Genomic DNA, 20,684 nt, shown 5'->3' with positions numbered 1-20,684 from the left:
CGATGGCCGGGGCACATCTGGCCCCCATGGCCACACCCGAGGTCTGGAGATAATATGTCCTGTCGAATGTGAAATAATTGTGCTTTAGGACAAATTCCATAAGGTCCACAATCAATGAATCGTGCATTCTATCAGAATGCCCTACCTGGTCCAAGAAATAGAGGACCGCTCTAACTGCATCATCATGATTGATGTTGGAGTAGAGGGCCTCTACATCACACGTGACCAGAACCGTCTCCTTTGGTAACACAATGCCCTGGCAACTCCTGATGAAATGGGAGGAATCAAGTATAAAGGAGGGTAGTTTCTTAACCAGGGGCTGCAGGAAGTGATCAACATATATGCAGATTTTCTCGCATAGACTCCCAATACTGGCCACAATTGGGCGACCTGGTGGTTTACAGAGATCTTTATGTACCTTGGGGAGCATGTAAAAGGTAGCTGTAATTGGGTATTCCACCCACATGAAATTAAATTCATGACCATTGATGATCCCCAGGTCCCGGGCCCTTTCTAAAAGTCCCCTTAATTTAACTGAAAACACCCCTGTAGGGTCAGATGGTAATTTTCGGTAAAACCGCGTGTTATCCAGCTGACGGTGGGCCTCCTCCAAATAGAGGGTATGTGGCCACAAGACCACATTACCCCCTTTATCAGCCTCCTTAATTAAGAAGGCCGGATTGGATTTCAAATTAAAAATGGCTCGTTGTTCTTCTTTCCCCAAATTACTCGGTGTACCAGAAAAGGGACGTAACTGAAGAATATCCTTCTTCACCAGCTCAAAAAATACCCTTATAGCCGGCACTAGAGAGAAAGGGGGGGCCACCATAGATTTATTCTTATGGGGAAAACGATCCTTACCACTCTCGATGGCATCCTCCTGTAACAGTTGTAATAGATCTTGAAGCACTCGTTGGTCCGTCTGGTCCAATCCATCCCTGTCCTGTGGTCTGCTGTGAAGAACTTGTAAAACCAAGCACCTACAAAATAAATACAGGTCCTTGACCAATGTAAACTTATCTATATTATGCACCGGGGAAAATGTCAAACCCCTTTGTAACACCGATAGTTCAACCGAAGTAAGCTTGTACTCCGATAAGTTAATGACCTGCAATTTACCTGATGGTCCCTGTGAAACAGGTGATGGAGACACGGACTCTAATGGTGCTTCTATTTGTGGAAGAGTTTGTGCCGTTTCGGTGTCCTGCGGCCCCCAAATCTGGTGAACCGTCGAGGCGGCTGGGCGGTGTTTAAGACCCCTTCTAGTCCGGCGTCTGGCTCGCTGTCGGCTGATGATAAAAAATCACTGCTGGACGAGTGAACACCACCTCCTTCACCCCTAGACGGCCCTGATGCTGTCCCAGGCTGTCTGGAAATCTGGGGGGCCTGCCTGCGATTCCCTTGATGTTTCCACTGGAATGCTTGCTGAGTGTCGAAGTCCTTACGATCACGGAAAAATTTAGACCTCTTCTTTTCCCTAATGTCATGGTCGTATTTATCTAAGGTATCCTTAAGTCTAATCTTGAAGGGCTGAACCTGCGTCTTATCGTCATAATTGGGCAATTTTGACTCCAGATCTTTAATATGGTTCTTGGTGCTCATAAGTAACTCCCTATCGTGCTCTAAAAGCATATTCATTATAATATTTGAACACCGTACCAGTCCTTGTTCCCATGTAGAGCGAAAGGACACAGAAGGTTCCCATGCAGGATAAATTGGAACTCTAAGGCCCCGGGGTACAATATTGGCCTTGATGTACTCTTCTAGGCTGCGGATATTCCACCACAATCTGATCCCCAATCTATGGGCCGAAGTCAATTCAGCTGACAGTGTGGTAAACTCAGAGCCTGGTACATTAGTATCCGTGGAGGAGAAGACATTAATAGATTCAGCGCGCCAGGCTGCCTCCCGCGCATCCCAATCCATGGCGTACTAAACACCGAAAAGAGCTACAAAACACAATTATATAATTGTATAAATATTCTGATAATAATTCCCCAAAATAGGGTGTGTGCCACCAAAAAGAAAACCTGCTATCAGAGCCAGGCTACAAATAATGTGAGAACAAAAAGGGGGTGTAGGCGCACAACCATAGCAGTCACATATGAACAGGGGGTGCATGTAGCAGAAAATAACATATACAAAGGAAAGAAAAAAGACACTGCTACAAAGTTGCACACCACCCGATATATAAACAAATTACAAAAAACACTTTATTGGCAAAACAATAAAAACAATTAAAAACACTATATCACCACAGACCACCTGGATACAAAAATACATATTCATATATTTAAACAATAATACAGTCTGTCACCCAGCCCATAGGATATACTAAGCATATATAACAATACTATCCTACCTAATGGCTCATGGGGAATCTAAGAGTAACCAGGAGGGTATCCATGTGTAAGTGAGATATATCTTGCCCCCTGGTTTGTAGGTTCGATCGCTCTTTTGGCTTCTATATATCTGTGGGGGATTGTAGTGCTTTACACTCTCTTCTTTTCTCCTCTACCTGGGCCCTTGTTCTTCCTTTCTATTTATTTTTGTAACCTGTCTGCGCCGGCTCGGGAATATTTCCCGGGCATACGCAGGGAGGGACTCATGTCTATTGGCATACATTAAGAGGGATATCTGTTTGATACTAGTCGCGGACGCGCGCTAGTTTATTTATTTACATGGTTTCTGCACTATGGTGCTATTCTTATACAGGCGCTTATACTATACAGGCGTTTCTGTATTTTGATTGTATTTTTTCTAGTACTATGGTGCATGCGTGGCCCATGCACCCTTTGCCTTTAGGCGGTGCTGGGCACGCTGGGCCGTGTAGTCCTCCAGGTGTGCTGTTCTCGGTTTGAGGGAGACTGCAGTTTTCTTCCTGACTGCGCCCCTTTTGTAAATACGGCATATTATTATATTATGCAGGTGTGCCTTGTGTGCACTTTTGTGCTTATATGTGGGCGCTTAGTGCGCCGGTCTTTGTGATTACTTGGGTGCGCTGTTAATGGCTTGGGGGTGATCGCAGCTCCTGTTGCTACGGGGCTGCTTTGGACATTACTGCGCACGCGCGGTTCATGTGCATCCTGCGGTTATTCTACATGCCGGGCTTTCGAGCCTCTAGTCCTGTCATTTCCGCTTCCGGTTTTGGAGGTGGCGCTGCAGCTCTCATGGCCAGACGCATACACACACCGGTAAGAGCTCTAGACATAATTGTGGTTCTATATAAACACCCGTTTATTGGCTGGGCACATACTTCCCCTGACGAAGCCTCATTTGGGAGGCGATACGCGTGGGGCTATGGTCCACCAAGTCCCCTGGATACTTTGGCTTGCCAGTATATAGTTTGGCTCGTGTTCGATTACAGGTATTATGCTCTTTTGACCTATGATTGGTATTTTCTGTCTCCATCGGTTCATATGGGTGTCTTGTGGCTATTTGGCCTTATTCATCTTGAGGGTTTGTGAGTTACCCTCCTGGTTACTCTTAGATTCCCCATGAGCCATTAGGTAGGATAGTATTGTTATATATGCTTAGTATATCCTATGGGCTGGGTGACAGACTGTATTATTGTTTAAATATATGAATATGTATTTTTGTATCCAGGTGGTCTGTGGTGATATAGTGTTTTTAATTGTTTTTATTGTTTTGCCAATAAAGTGTTTTTTGTAATTTGTTTATATATCGGGTGGTGTGCAACTTTGTAGCAGTGTCTTTTTTCTTTCCTTTGTATATGTTATTTTCTGCTACATGCACCCCCTGTTCATATGTGACTGCTATGGTTGTGCGCCTACACCCCCTTTTTGTTCTCACATTATTTGTAGCCTGGCTCTGATAGCAGGTTTTCTTTTTGGTGGCACACACCCTATTTTGGGGAATTATTATCAGAATATTTATACAATTATATAATTGTGTTTTGTAGCTCTTTTCGGTGTTTAGTACGCCATGGATTGGGATGCGCGGGAGGCAGCCTGGCGCGCTGAATCTATTAATGTCTTCTCCTCCACGGATACTAATGTACCAGGCTCTGAGTTTACCACACTGTCAGCTGAATTGACTTCGGCCCATAGATTGGGGATCAGATTGTGGTGGAATATCCGCAGCCTAGAAGAGTACATCAAGGCCAATATTGTACCCCGGGGCCTTAGAGTTCCAATTTATCCTGCATGGGAACCTTCTGTGTCCTTTCGCTCTACATGGGAACAAGGACTGGTACGGTGTTCAAATATTATAATGAATATGCTTTTAGAGCACGATAGGGAGTTACTTATGAGCACCAAGAACCATATTAAAGATCTGGAGTCAAAATTGCCCAATTATGACGATAAGACGCAGGTTCAGCCCTTCAAGATTAGACTTAAGGATACCTTAGATAAATACGACCATGACATTAGGGAAAAGAAGAGGTCTAAATTTTTCCGTGATCGTAAGGACTTCGACACTCAGCAAGCATTCCAGTGGAAACATCAAGGGAATCGCAGGCAGGCCCCCCAGATTTCCAGACAGCCTGGGACAGCATCAGGGCCGTCTAGGGGTGAAGGAGGTGGTGTTCACTCGTCCAGCAGTGATTTTTTATCATCAGCCGACAGCGAGCCAGACGCCGGACTAGAAGGGGTCTTAAACACCGCCCAGCCGCCTCGACGGTTCACCAGATTTGGGGGCCGCAGGACACCGAAACGGCACAAACTCTTCCACAAATAGAAGCACCATTAGAGTCCGTGTCTCCATCACCTGTTTCACAGGGACCATCAGGTAAATTGCAGGTCATTAACTTATCGGAGTACAAGCTTACTTCGGTTGAACTATCGGTGTTACAAAGGGGTTTGACATTTTCCCCGGTGCATAATATAGATAAGTTTACATTGGTCAAGGACCTGTATTTATTTTGTAGGTGCTTGGTTTTACAAGTTCTTCACAGCAGACCACAGGACAGGGATGGATTGGACCAGACGGACCAACGAGTGCTTCAAGATCTATTACAACTGTTACAGGAGGATGCCATCGAGAGTGGTAAGGATCGTTTTCCCCATAAGAATAAATCTATGGTGGCCCCCCCTTTCTCTCTAGTGCCGGCTATAAGGGTATTTTTTGAGCTGGTGAAGAAGGATATTCTTCAGTTACGTCCCTTTTCTGGTACACCGAGTAATTTGGGGAAAGAAGAACAACGAGCCATTTTTAATTTGAAATCCAATCCGGCCTTCTTAATTAAGGAGGCTGATAAAGGGGGTAATGTGGTCTTGTGGCCACATACCCTCTATTTGGAGGAGGCCCACCGTCAGCTGGATAACACGCGGTTTTACCGAAAATTACCATCTGACCCTACAGGGGTGTTTTCAGTTAAATTAAGGGGACTTTTAGAAAGGGCCCGGGACCTGGGGATCATCAATGGTCATGAATTTAATTTCATGTGGGTGGAATACCCAATTACAGCTACCTTTTACATGCTCCCCAAGGTACATAAAGATCTCTGTAAACCACCAGGTCGCCCAATTGTGGCCAGTATTGGGAGTCTATGCGAGAAAATCTGCATATATGTTGATCACTTCCTGCAGCCCCTGGTTAAGAAACTACCCTCCTTTATACTTGATTCCTCCCATTTCATCAGGAGTTGCCAGGGCATTGTGTTACCAAAGGAGACGGTTCTGGTCACGTGTGATGTAGAGGCCCTCTACTCCAACATCAATCATGATGATGCAGTTAGAGCGGTCCTCTATTTCTTGGACCAGGTAGGGCATTCTGATAGAATGCACGATTCATTGATTGTGGACCTTATGGAATTTGTCCTAAAGCACAATTATTTCACATTCGACAGGACATATTATCTCCAGACCTCGGGTGTGGCCATGGGGGCCAGATGTGCCCCGGCCATCGCCAACCTATTTTTAGGTTGGTGTGAGACCACCGTGGTATATGTGCTTGACATGTTTAAAGATAGAGTGCATCATTGGATGCGCTTTATCGACGACGTGTTTTTCGTTTGGTCTGGGACAGAGGCTGAGTGTAGGATATTTATGGACAGGTTGAATGGGAATTCCCATAACATCTTTTTGACGTATTCGTTATCTTCCTCCTCAGTCACCTTTTTGGATCTGGAGGTGGTGATGGAAAATGATACAATTATTACGAAATTGTATCGTAAACCTACAGCAACAAATGGTCTCCTGGATTTCAGAAGTTTCCATCCCCAGCACACGAGACACGGAGTCCCTATCGGACAGTTTCTAAGAACAAGAAGGAATTGTACACGTGATGAAGATTTTAAGTCAGAGGCCCTGGCGTTGACTTCCCGTTTTAAAGAGAGGAACTATCCTCAGAGGTGTATATCATCGGCCTTCCAGAGGGCGAGGAGTGAGACACAGGAGTCTTTATTGAACTCGACACGCAAGGTACGGGACAATGTTCCCAGGTTTATAACCAATTATAACACGCATTGGTCACAATTGGGGGGCATCTTACGTAGGCATTGGGGCATTCTCACCACGGATTTGAATACCTCTAATATTGTTGGTGAACGGCCTCTCTTGGTAGCCAGGAGGGCACCCAATTTGAGGGACCTCCTGGTTAAAAGTCATTACAAACGACAGACTACCCGGCTTAATCGTGGGGTGAGGCTTAGGGGGTCTTTTCCCTGTGGGGACTGTAACATCTGTCCCCACATGGGTCCAACTAGGGAATTTTTTCAAAATCCCGTCGATGGTGTGACATATAAGCTTGGGGGGTATATCAACTGCAGGACAAGATATGTCATTTATGCTCTTATCTGTCCTTGCAAGATGGTCTATGTGGGCCAGACCTCTCAGGAATTGCGACGGAGGGTCCAAAAACACTTCTCTACTATCAATCTGGCAAGAAGTGATAGTGATAAGGGGAGGACCCTGACCTCGGTGGCGGCCCACTTCCTAACACACCATTCTGGGAGTACCATGAATATACGGGTGATTGGATTAGAAAAGATCTTTATGTCGGAGAGGGGGGGCTCCCCCACAAAACGCCTACTCCAAGTAGAGTCACGGTGGATTTTTAATTTGAGATCTGTTGCTCCTACAGGTTTGAATGAGGAGCTGCTATTCACCGGATTCCTTGGCTAATCTACGCACATGTGGACTATTGGACTGTGTCCTTTCCTTCTTCTTGCCCTTTTGTGGAGTCGGAGAAAAGATGCTACATATATGGAATCTAGGATGAGCATGAAGCATACATCATGGATGGTTCTTCATTTGGTTATGATTCCTAAGTTGCCCTCCTGTGGAGTCAGAGAAAAGATGCTACATATATGGAATCTAGGATGAGAATGAAGCATATATCATGGACGGCTCTTCATTTGGATATCATTCCCAATTTTGGATTCTAGGCTACCGTGGGATTAAAAATAATAGTGATTTTCTTTTTCCCCAATACTGATTTTGTCTTTCCCCCTTGGATATTGTGCCATTTATTATATAATATATGCTTGTTTGGCTCATGGGGGTAGTATTGGAGATTTAGGTTGGCTCATGGGTACGGGCTTGTGGTTTATGCATATGGTAGTACGTGTGGGGGGGTTCGTGGTATGGTGCTTGGATACGTGGGATAGTAGTTTTTTAGGTAGGCCTTTCGAAGCATATATAGTCTTATTAGGGATGGGCTGGTCCCACATTATTATTCCCTCTTGTGGCCTTAGATATACCTATTCTTGGACTAGTGTCTAATTAAGATACATTACATTATATATCATATACAATAAATATTTAATTATTGTGTTATTTGTTTATTATTATTATTGTTTTAGTGTGGTGATTTGTTGTATGTCCTTTTTTCCCCTTCCCCGTCCACCTCCACCTTTTCCCTCCCTTCCCCCCCCCCCTTTTTTTTTTTTTTTTTTTTTTTTTTTTTTTTACCCCCCCTTTAGGCATTATGGGATATGTGAGGTTTTGCTATGTATACATGTTGTATATATGGGTTGTTTTGTGTAGGTATAGTTGTTATGTGTTGTGTTGTATGTATGGGTATGTGTGAGACCCCTTACATGGATGGTTTCTATATGGGTTGATTGTGTATGTGATTGTATATGTGGTCCCTTGAGTCTATAGGTGTGGATTGGTATCCATGTGTAAGTGAGATATATCTTGCCCCCTGGTTTGTAGGTTCGATCGCTCTTTTGGCTTCTATATATCTGTGGGGGATTGTAGTGCTTTACACTCTCTTCTTTTCTCCTCTACCTGGGCCCTTGTTCTTCCTTTCTATTTATTTTTGTAACCTGTCTGCGCCGGCTCGGGAATATTTCCCGGGCATACGCAGGGAGGGACTCATGTCTATTGGCATACATTAAGAGGGATATCTGTTTGATACTAGTCGCGGACGCGCGCTAGTTTATTTATTTACATGGTTTCTGCACTATGGTGCTATTCTTATACAGGCGCTTATACTATACAGGCGTTTCTGTATTTTGATTGTATTTTTTCTAGTACTATGGTGCATGCGTGGCCCATGCACCCTTTGCCTTTAGGCGGTGCTGGGCACGCTGGGCCGTGTAGTCCTCCAGGTGTGCTGTTCTCGGTTTGAGGGAGACTGCAGTTTTCTTCCTGACTGCGCCCCTTTTGTAAATACGGCATATTATTATATTATGCAGGTGTGCCTTGTGTGCACTTTTGTGCTTATATGTGGGCGCTTAGTGCGCCGGTCTTTGTGATTACTTGGGTGCGCTGTTAATGGCTTGGGGGTGATCGCAGCTCCTGTTGCTACGGGGCTGCTTTGGACATTACTGCGCACGCGCGGTTCATGTGCATCCTGCGGTTATTCTACATGCCGGGCTTTCGAGCCTCTAGTCCTGTCATTTCCGCTTCCGGTTTTGGAGGTGGCGCTGCAGCTCTCATGGCCAGACGCATACACACACCGGTAAGAGCTCTAGACATAATTGTGGTTCTATATAAACACCCGTTTATTGGCTGGGCACATACTTCCCCTGACGAAGCCTCATTTGGGAGGCGATACGCGTGGGGCTATGGTCCACCAAGTCCCCTGGATACTTTGGCTTGCCAGTATATAGTTTGGCTCGTGTTCGATTACAGGTATTATGCTCTTTTGACCTATGATTGGTATTTTCTGTCTCCATCGGTTCATATGGGTGTCTTGTGGCTATTTGGCCTTATTCATCTTGAGGGTTTGTGAGTTACCCTCCTGGTTACTCTTAGATTCCCCATGAGCCATTAGGTAGGATAGTATTGTTATATATGCTTAGTATATCCTATGGGCTGGGTGACAGACTGTATTATTGTTTAAATATATGAATATGTATTTTTGTATCCAGGTGGTCTGTGGTGATATAGTGTTTTTAATTGTTTTTATTGTTTTGCCAATAAAGTGTTTTTTGTAATTTGTTTATATATCGGGTGGTGTGCAACTTTGTAGCAGTGTCTTTTTTCTTTCCTTTGTATATGTTATTTTCTGCTACATGCACCCCCTGTTCATATGTGACTGCTATGGTTGTGCGCCTACACCCCCTTTTTGTTCTCACAGCAGCTCATTGTGGGCGCTAAGATATATGCAATTAATAGAATATGTGGAATATAAACTACATTACTACTATCTGGAATACACTTATAAAATGAAGATAATTAGTGCATAAATTGGTGAATTTATATGTGCCAACCAGCCATAACAAGGTGAACTCTCTCTGGTGGGACCCTATACCTAATATTTATCACATACGCCTCTCCCGAGCTAAAATCCTACAAATTTAAAGGGTAGGTAGGACCCGGCACTAGCTCAAAACAGCCTTAGGCATCATACTCATCTGAATTTAAAATGGACTAGTGCAATGTTCGTTAATGTTTCTGTGTTCATCTGCAATTTTTTTCTCAACTCGGATCAGACTTAGAAAAAAAACCACTGCATGCTGCGAGTAGCCGCATATATTGGCCGAGACTCTCAATGCAAGTCAAAGAGTGCAAGAAAAAAATTGCACGGTACACAGACCCCCTTGGAAGAAGGAAGGTCCGAAACGCGCGTCGGGGCGGACGGAGCGGGACATTGGTAGGCTAGTGCCTGGTATCGCCTATATTCTGGTAATTATGATTATGGTATTATTTTAAGGCGTTTACTTTATACTAAGCATGTTGCTGTGGTTACTCGCTGCGGCACTGAGCACAGGCATGGTAGGGCTGTAATTGGTATTAACCATTTTACTTGTTTGGGTTATATGGTTAAATTGCGCTCTTGCCCTTACATGAGGTTACAGTTTGTTTTCCTCATTTATTTCCAATGTCCCGGTGTGTTCTGACATTTTCAATATTCCACAATGTATGTTCAATCTTTTTGCATATTTTCCCCTTACACTTTGTTGTCTGACCTAATTTTTTGGTCATTTTTTACTAATAAATTGTAATTTTCTATATATTGTTTGGACCCTTTAGTCATTTTGTTGTGTGGACTTTTGTACAGGCCATGCGTGATTTTTATTCACCTATCTCAGAGCAAATCCGACATTTAATCAGACCCGTCAGAATAGATAGAATAGATATATGCAGTTTAATGTACAGGTATTTAGTTAATAAATAAATAACTTAAAGAAAAAATGGTGAGGGGTCCCCCTACTTTTTCTTAACCAGTTGAAGGAAATCCAACAGCTTGGGGGTGAGATTTATAGTCTGAGAAGGGGGTAATAAACAGACTGATGCTGCAATCTTTGGTTTGTATGTTATGCAGTCACAGCAGCTTGCACTTGTTCACACTTAGATTAGTCCACGCTAATTGATCTTTCTTTTTTGTGGTTTTATGTTAAAAATACCGTTCCATTTGCTATGATTATTATAAGTCGCCATTAAAGGGAAAGCTAAGAGCTTTCACTTGTCTACTGCTGTGATGTTCAACTGAATGCAGTAGGCTCATATTCACCCCCTAGTGGCGACTGTAGACGGAGATAAATTTATCTTTTAACTCCTAGACTATGCTGAAGATTTGTATCAGAATGCATTATTGTATGTACTTTGCTAAAATATAACAACATCAAAAGGTTGGAAAAAGAAAATGTTTTTAATGTTGTTACCTTCCTTCATCCACACATCACTGATGTATTTCTTGAGGTTTGCGGCATTCTGGTGCTGCCTTTTAGGGCAATAAAGTAAAATAAAACAGACATAGCTGGACTTTAAAAAAAAATTGTTGTTTCATGCATGGATTTTCAGCGAAAGCTGTTATGTGTGTGCGCATGAGAAATAACAGTAGTTGTATATGACAATAATTTCTCCTGGTTTTTCCCTCTGCATGCTCTCTCTCTCTCTCTCTCATTTTTAATTGTCTCTGAGCTAGTGGTTGGAGACAAGCTGCTATGATAGTTCCCAAACACAGTATATAGTGCATACCTAAAAACATATTAGTCAGGAAAGAGGTACGGTAAATGCAATTGTGTAAAAAAGATGTCCCCCACACAGTGTGATGCCACCAAAGATGCCTCCCCATTCAGTATGATGCTCCCACTTTGCATATCGCCACATAATGTCCTGGTAAATTGAGCATAGATTTTGGGACAGTTGGGAGGTATGCTCTGAGACATGAGGCTCCAGGTGCCTTGTTTTTATGTAGCATATATTAAGGAGCAGCAACATTATGGAAGACGTTATACATCAGTTGCCACATGGTGAATAAGGACTATGAGCACCTACCCGATCTTTTGAACTAGGGGGTGCCCTAGGCTATTCCTGTCCTCAGGATTATCCTGGAAGTTGTAGATGGTCACATACCTTTGCTATGCTCCTATCTTAACCATTATCTATTCCCTACCCCACCCAGGGAGTTGTGAGGTCAAAGTATATAGGATTACACTAATCAGACTGACATGGGTAGATAAGTGGGGATAAAAGAGAATTGCAATCTGCAATAGTAAGGAGAAACCAAATAGGAGAGGATGAGGATAAACTCTCTCACTTGTTTCATCCCTTCTCTTCTCCCTCTCCTCTCCATAGACTTAGGTAGATGAATATAACCTGATACATCAGTGAGCTGGCAGTCTTTCTTTTTGACCAATATGGATTTTAGCCATTTACTTTAGTGTTTCATGAATTCCCAAGGCCAGGGGAGTAGAAAAAGTGGTTTATAAGTGTTTGAAACATGTCTTAGAGTCAGTGCTCTCTCTGGAAGCATTGCCCTGGATAACTGCACAGATTGTTCACCTCACAGTTCACATTTATACATATATTCTGACTCTACCTATGTTTAAATTTTATTTAGAAATGGTTTTATTTTTAAATGCACAAATATTGCTAGTGGTTAAATACGTTCTTTCTTTTCAACAAAGTAACCATCTATGTTTGTAATAAATGAAATGAATATTATTACGTTTTACTACTACTCTTCATCTTTACGCTTTTGTTTGATGAAGAATGCAAAAGGGCAAATCTGGTACAGTAAAGTGAAAAGCCAGGCCATCAAATGAGTTAATCTATTTTTTTTTTATTGCTCTCCTAAAATAACTTTTTAATGCAGATTAGGGGCATGGTTAAAAGGAATGCATTCATGCAAGAACACTTCTATCCTAGGACAGTAAGCCATCTTTAGTCCGTTTGCTTATACATTATTTAATTAGTAACAGCAGAGGATATTCTCTTTGTAGAAACAGCCTTTAACCTTTCAAAAAGTTTGATCTTTATTTTTAAAAAATCAGATCGGAGACAAACTTGGCCACAGACTCACTTTCACCCTGTTCTTCATGATGTACAATAACAAATTGTATTGTGGTACCGTGTTAGCCAGAAAAATCAATGTGAATATTATTTTCTGGTTAGCCAATAAAGGTATCACTCGTAGAATACTTCTGTCATCATTGGGCAGAAAAATATTCACACCCTGTTCTTCAAAAATGCAAGTCTCCTGATCTGAACGCAATCGATACACCTATGGGGAATTCTAAAGAGACAAGTTGAGCTTCATTTTCCATTCAGCATCCAGCATCCACCATCCAGCATGCAGACACTAAGAAGGTTGTTCTTGAATGGAAAAATATAGACGTTGCAATATGTCGCCAACTTGATAATTTCATAGTTACTTGGTGCGGTCCTTAAAACTCATGGAGGTTATACATAATATTTGATGTAGTAGTTTTTGTTGTGTTTTTATTTTATTTTTGCATCAAATAATTTGAGTAAAACTGAAGATTTTGTAATGAAACTTAATATTTAATATATTAAACCTACTTTCATGTTATGGGTTAAAAACTGCTCTAAAAAACTCAGTCTTGACAAAATTTTGGAACTTGTTCTTGAATTCAGTGAGATATTGATTAAAATATTACTTTTCAAAGGGGGTGTATTCGTTTATGCTGAAGACTGCACACTGCGTGCAGAAATATTAGGCAAGTTGTATTTTGATCACATGATACTTTTTATACATGTTGTCCTACTCCAAGCTGTTGTTCAGGCTTGAGAGCCAACTGCCTATTAAGTAAATCATGTGATGTGCATCTCTATAATGAGGAGGGGTGCTGTCTAATGACATCAACACCCTATATAAGGTGTGCGTAATTATTAGGCAACTTCCTTCCCTTTGGCAAAATGGGTCAGAAGAGAGATTTGATGCGCTCTGAGAAATCCAAAATTGTGAGATGTCTTGCAGAGGGATGCAGCAGTGTTGAAATTGCCAAACATTTGAAGCGTGATCACCGAACAATCGAGCGTTTCATGGCAAATAGCCAACAGGGTCACAAGAAGCGTGTTGGGCAAAAAAGGTGCAAAATAACTGCCCAAGAATTGAGGAAAATCAAGCGTGAAGCTGCCAAGATGCCATTTGCCACCAGTTTTGCCATATTTCAGAGCTGCAACATTACTGGAGTATCAAAAAGCACAAGGTGTGCGATACTGAGGGACATGGCCAAGGTAAGGAAGGCTGAAAAACAACCACCTTTGAACAAGAAACATAAGATAAAACGTCAAGACTGGGCCAAGAAATATCTTAAGACTGACTTTTCAAAGGTTTTATGGACTGATGAAATGAGAGTGACTCTTGATGGGCCAGAGGCTGGATCAGTAAAGGGCAGAGAGCTCCACTCAGACGCCAGCAAGGTGGAGGTGGGGTACTGCTATGGGATGGAGTGAAGCTCAACTCCCAGACCTACTGCCAGTTTCTGGAAGACAACTTCTTCAAGCAGTGGTACAGAAAGAAGTCGGTATCGTTCAAGAAAAACATGATTTTCATGCAGGACAATGCTCCATCACATGCCTCCAACTACTCCACAGCGTGGCTGGACAGTAAAGGTCATAAAACATAATGACAGAAAAAGGTCAGAAAACATAATGACATGGCCCCCTTGTTCACCTGATCTGAACCCCATAGAGAACCTGTGGTCCCTCATAAAATGTGAGATCTACAGTCCACCTCTCGGAACAGTGTCTGGGAGGCTGTGGTGGCTGCTGCACGCAATGTTGATCGCAAACAGATCAAGCAACTGACAGAATCTATGGATGGAAGGCTGGTGAGTGTCATCATAAAGAAAGCTGGCTATATTGGTCACTCATTTTTGGGGGTTTAGTTTTTGCATGTCAGAAATGTTTATTTCTAAATTTTGTACAGTTATATTGGTTTACCTGGTGAAAATATACAACTGAGATGGGAATATATTTGATTTTTATTAAGTTGCCTAATAATTCTGCACAGTAATAGTTACCTGCACAAACAGATATCCTCCTAAGATAGCCAAATAAAAAAAAACACCACTCCAACTTCCAAAAATATTAAGCTTTGATATTTCTGAGTCTTTTGGGTTGATTGAGAACATAGTTGTTTATCAGTTGTTGTTTATAGTTGTTCATCAATAATAAAAATAATCCTCTAAAATACAACTTGCCTAATAATTCTGCACGCAGTGTATATGTATATATATATATATATATATATACATATATATATATATATATATATATATATATATATATATATATATATGTGTGTGTATATATATATATATATATATATATATATATATACAGTATATATCAGGTATTCATTAAAAAGTGTAGAATAGGTCAAAGATGATTAACTAGAATGTAGGCATGGAACTGTCATTCAAGAACCTGAAGGGACTGGAATTATGCACATAAAGGGCAATCAGCCAAGATGATAAAGTCATTATGTCAAAGAAAGCACATATACGCCTTCAGATCAACTTTTGCCATTTAGAGTCAGAATAACAAGTTGTACAGCCTAAGCTAAAACCTCAAGCCTATGGCTGTATTTCAGCTCTCTACAACCTTTATGTCATATGCAGCTGTAATAGATCACCCATAGACATCTATATCTACTCTAGCTCTACAGTATATGCCTCCAATTTCATGCAGAAGTATCTGAGGAATATGTATGATTTAGAAAATAAAATTTGTGCCGGCTTCCATTAGAAGTCATACTATGTAGGCCTGCTCCTTCAAAATGATTCAAATTTCATGTCCCATACGATGAGCAAGCTTAGAAATGGACTATCAACTGTGGTGAGCTATAACTGAGGTGAGACGGTCCAATCAAATGAAGATTTCCAACATGGAAGACCTTTAGAGCAGGCAATCCATCCAAAAGGGAAACATTTTTTCTTCTTCAGAATTGCAGACATATATGAACATGGACTATCAATGAGCTAGCGTTCTCGCCACTGCTCAATACTCGATCAAGCATCAGGGTGCTCAACTACGCTCGTTGCTTGATCGATTACCATGCTCAAGTTCCTGCCCCCCATGTTTTTCAGCTGTTAGACAGCTAATAAACATGCGGAGATTGCCTGCCTTACATGGTTATACCTTACCTATGTCGACTACTTACATTACTGTGTTTGATAGGCCACATTTTGTCATCGGATCTTATAGAACTCTCCGTTTGAAGCAGTTCAGGGAGAGCTGATCTAGGAGGGAGAGCTTAGATTAGAGCAGGCATTTAGGCAGTGTTAAATTGCTATTGCAGTACTTGTATATTGCTGCTGCACCATTAAAACAAAAGTCCTTTTCGGGGCAACAAAATGCCCTTTCTCTAGTAAAACTGCAGTTACTTGCGTTTAGTGTAGAGATAGCTGGTGGAGGATAGATAATTTATTTAGAGGCATATAGGCAGGGTTTATTGTCTTACATTCCTTCTATAGGTATACTGCTGCTGCAACCTAAAAACAAAAGTCCTTTTCAGGGCTGCTTATTTTCTTTTCCTTATTAATATCATGTTTGCAGACCTATATTATATACGTAATTTAAAATATGTAATAGTTGTAGTAAGGGACGGGAAGTTGACTTGCTGCTGATGGTGCATACAGAGGATGAGACCACGGGCCACGTGAAACTGTGCCTGCTTCAGGAGCACAACAAACATGATCATCCAGCTCTTCCAGCTTCCTGTCCCACTTTGCAGGGAAGAGCGGGACACCATTCTTGAAGCCAAGACAGTTTGAAGAGGTGGTTGGTTGGATGTCAGATAATGCTTCCAGTATGCTTCCCATCACCACCGTCTTCCGCATGGTCCAGTCTCACTAGTCAAGAGTCTGGACCACATAATCTTCACCCTGATCCTCCTTACTCCAACCATGGCGAGTTGCGGGAGGCAAGTGATACCACACTTGGGCACTCCAAGGAGCTCTTTACATTTCCATTTATTGATTCTGGCCTTTCATTTCAAGAGGGACATAATGAGATTGTGTGTAGTGATCAGCCAAGGTCAGAAGAAGATGACGGTGGGGAATGGCAATTATTGTCTAAAGAGGTAGATTATGATGAGACAAAGTACATTAGGCCCTCCTCTATGTCTAATACAGGGTGTATCAAAGTCCCTCTTCCTTCTAATTTTTGGCAGTTACTGCATTAATTGCAGGTGAGTTTCAGAGCCCCCCTTCATAAACTAAACAGGATGTGTCTGACCATGTCACACAGACCACATGCCCAGATAAGGTAGTAAAATGTTAAAATTACATTTACCAATGACTATCGATGGGTGTAGTTTTATTTCCCCTGATACTATGACATCTACTGTAGTCATAGGCGACGGGGAAATGCGATGAGACATCTCTAGGCTATTAACCCCTTTCTGCCATTAGACGTACTATTGCGTCCATGTGGGGTGGGCTTTACTTCCCAAGGACGCAATAGTACGTCATATGCGATCGGCAGCGCTCACGGGGGGAGCGCCGCCGATCGCGGCCAGGTGTCAGCTGTTTATCGCAGCTGACATCCGGCACTATGTGCCAGCAGCGGTCACGGACCGCCCCCGGCACATTAACCCCCGGCACACCGCGATCAAAGATGATCGCGATGTGCCGGCGGTACAGGGAAGCACCGCGCAGGGAGGGGGCTCCCTGCGGGCTTCCCTGAGCCCCCCGCAGCAACGCGATGTGATCGCGTTGCTGCGAGGGTCTCACCTCCCTCCCTGCTCCCTCCAGCCCCGGATCCAAGATGGCCGCGGATCCGGGTCCTGCAGGGAGGGAGGTGGCTTCACAGAGCCTGCTCAGAGCAGGCACTGTGAAGGCTGCAGCGCTGCATGTCAGATCAGTGATCTGACAGAGTGCTGTGCAAACTGTCAGATCACTGATCTGTGATGTCCCCCCCTGGGACAAAGTAAAAAAGTAAAAAAAAAAAATTTCAAATGTGTAAAAAAAAATAAAAAAAAATATTCCAAAATAATGAAAAAAAAAATAAAAATATTATTCCCATAAATACATTTCTTTATCTAAATAAAAAAAAAAACAATAAAAGTACACATATTTAGTATCGCCGCGTCCGTAACGGCCCGATCTATAAAACTGGCCCACTAGTTAACCCCTTCAGTAAACACCGTAAGAAAAAAAAAAAAAAACGAGGCAAAAAACAACGCTTTATTATCATACCGCCGAACAAAAAGTGGAATAACACGCGATCAAAAAGACAGATATAACTAACCATGGTACCGCTGAAAACGTCATCTTGTCCCGCAAAAAACAAGCCGCCATACAGCATCATCAGCAAAAAAATAAAAAAGTTATAGTCCTGAGAATAAAGCGATGCAAAAATAATTATTTTTTCTATAAAATAGTTTTTATCGTATAAAAGCGCCAAAACATATAAAAATGATATAAATGAGGTGTCGCTGTAATCGTACTGACCCGAAGAATAAAACTGCTTTATCAATTTTACCAAACGCGGAACGGTATAAATGCCTCCCCCAAAAGAAATTCATGAATAGCTGGTTTTTGGTCATTCTGCCTCACAAAAATCGGAATAAAAAGCGATCAAAAAATGTCACGTGCCCGAAAATGTTACCAATAAAAACATCAACTCGTCCCGCAAAAAACAAGACCTCACATGACTCTGTGGACCAAAATATAGAAAAATTATAGCTCTCAAAATGTGGTAACGCAAAAAATATTTTTTGCAATAAAAAGCGTCTTTCAGTGTGTGACGGCTGCCAATCATAAAAATCCGCTAAAAAACACGCTATAAAAGTAAATCAAACCCCCCTTCATCACCCCCTTAGTTAGGGAAAAATTAAAAAAATGTATTTATTTCCATTTTCCCATTAGGGCTAGGGTTAGAGTTAGGGCTAGGGTTAGGGCTAGGGTTAGGGCTAGGGTTAGGGCTAGGGTTAGGGTTAGGGCTAGGGTTAGGGCTAGGGTTAGGGCTAGGGTTAGGGTTAGGGTTAGGGTTAGGGCTAGCGTTAGGGCTAGGGTTAGGGTTAGGGCTAGGGTTAGGGCTAGGGTTAGGGCTAGGGCTAGGGTTAGGGTTAGGGCTAGGGTTAGGGCTAGGGTTAGGGCTAGGGTTAGGGCTAGGGCTACAGTTTGGGTTGGGGCTAAAGTTACAGTTAGGGTTTAGATTACATTTACGGTTGGGAATAGGGTTGGGATTAGGGTTAGGGGTGTGTCAGGGTTAGAGGTGTGGTTAGGGTTACTGTTGGGATTAGGGTTAGGGATGTGTTTGGATTAGGGTTTCAGTTATAATTGGGGGGTTTCCACTGTTTAGGCACATCAGGGGCTCTCCAAACGCGACATGGCGTCCGATCTCAATTCCAGCCAATTCTACGTTGAAAAAGTAAAACAGTGCTTCTTCCCTTCCGAGCTCTCCCGTGTGCCCAAACAGGGGTTTACCCCAACATATGGGGTATCAGCGTACTCAGGACAAATAGGACAACAACTTTTGGGGTCCAATTTCTCCTGCTACCCTTGGGAAAATACAAAACTCGGGGCTAAAACATATTTTTTGTGGGAAAAAAAAAGATTTTTTATTTTCACGGCTCTGCGTTATAAACTGTAGTGAAACACTTGGGGGTTCAAAGTTCTCACAACACATCTAGATTAGTTCCCTGGGGGTCTAGTTTCCAATATGGGGTCACTTGTGGGGGGTTTCTACTGTTTAGGTACATTAGGGGTTCTGCAAACGCAATGTGACGTCTGCAGACCATTCCATCTAAGTCTGCATTCCAAATGGCGCTCCTTCCCTTCCGAGCTCTGCCATGCGCTCAAACGTTGGTTTCCCCCAACATACGGGGTATCAGCATACTCAGGACAAATTGGACAACAACTTTTGGGGTCGAATTTCTCCTCTTACCCTCGGGAAAATACAATACTGGGGGCTAAAAAATAATTTTGGGGGGAAAGATTTTTTTTTTTAATTTTCACGGCTCTGCGTTACAAACTGTAGTGAAACACTTGGGGGTTCAAAGCTATCACAACACATCTAGATGAGTTCCTTAGGGGGTCTAGTTTCCAAAATGGTGTCACTTGTGGGGGGTTTCTACTGTTTAGGTACATTAGGGGCTCTGCAAACGCAATGTGACACCTGCAGACCATTCCATCTAAGTCTGCATTCAAATGGCACTCCTTCCCTTCTGAGCCCTCCCATGTGCTCAAACAGTGGTTCCCCCCACATATGGTGTATCATCGCACTCAGGACAAATTGGGCAACAAATTTTGGGGTCCAATTTCTCCTGTTACCCTCAGGAAAATACAAAACTGGGGGCTAAAAAAATAATTTTTGTGGGAAAAAAATTTTGTTTTATTTTTACGGCTCTGCATTATAAACTTCTGTGAAGCACTTGGTGGGTCAAAGTGCTCACCACACCTCTAGATAAGTTCCTTAGGGGGTCTACTTTCCAAAATGGTGTCATTTGTGGGGGGTTTCAATGTTTAGGCACATCAGTGGCTCTTCAAACGCAACATGGCGTCCCATCTCAATTCCTGTCAATTTTGCTTTGAAAAGTCAAACGGCGCTCCTTCCCTTCCGAGCTCTCCCATCCACCCAAACAGTGGTTTACCCCCACATATGGGGTATCAGCGTACTCAGGACAAATTGTACAACAACTTTTGGGGTCCAATTTCTTCTCTTACCCTTGGGAAAATAAAAAATTGGGGGCAAAAAGATAATTTTTGTGAAAAAATATGATTTTTTATTTTTACGGTTCTACATTATAAACTTCTGTGAAGCACTTGGTGGGTCAAAGTGCTCACCACACCTCTAGATAAGTTCCTTAGGGGGTCTACTTTCCAAAATGGTGTCACTTGTGGGGGGTTTCAATGTTTAGCCACATCAGGGGCTCTCCAAACGAAACATGGCATCCCATCTCAATTCCAGTCAATTTTGCATTGAAAAGTCAAACGGCGCTCCTTCGCTTCCGAGCTCTGCCATGCGCCCAAACAGTGGTTTACCCCCACATGTGGGGTATTGGCATACTCAGGACAAATTGTACAACAATGTTTGGGGTCCATTTTCTCCTGTTACCCTTGGTAA

General features: G+C 42.5%; 2 protein-coding genes across 8 annotated transcripts in view; both read left to right on the top strand.

Annotated features, from left to right (window-relative positions):
- PTPRT (protein tyrosine phosphatase receptor type T) overlaps positions 1-20,684 on the top strand; it is a 641,769-nt gene that overhangs the window by 60,218 nt on the left and 560,867 nt on the right. The window lies entirely within an intron of this gene.
- On the top strand, positions 3,946-7,270 carry LOC138667887 (uncharacterized). The gene is made up of 4 exons (XM_069755968.1): positions 3,946-4,481; positions 4,583-5,010; positions 6,076-6,386; positions 7,048-7,270. The coding sequence occupies exons 1-4, from the start codon at positions 3,946-3,948 to the stop codon at positions 7,051-7,053; spliced, it is 1,281 nt and encodes a 426-aa protein (XP_069612069.1). The 3' UTR covers positions 7,054-7,270.

The sequence above is a fragment of the Ranitomeya imitator genome, chromosome 2 (genome assembly GCF_032444005.1).
Source record: "Ranitomeya imitator isolate aRanImi1 chromosome 2, aRanImi1.pri, whole genome shotgun sequence".
NCBI lineage: Eukaryota > Metazoa > Chordata > Amphibia > Anura > Dendrobatidae > Ranitomeya > Ranitomeya imitator.
Note: the sequence above shows the minus strand (reverse complement) of the source record. Positions and strands in the feature narration are given on the sequence as shown.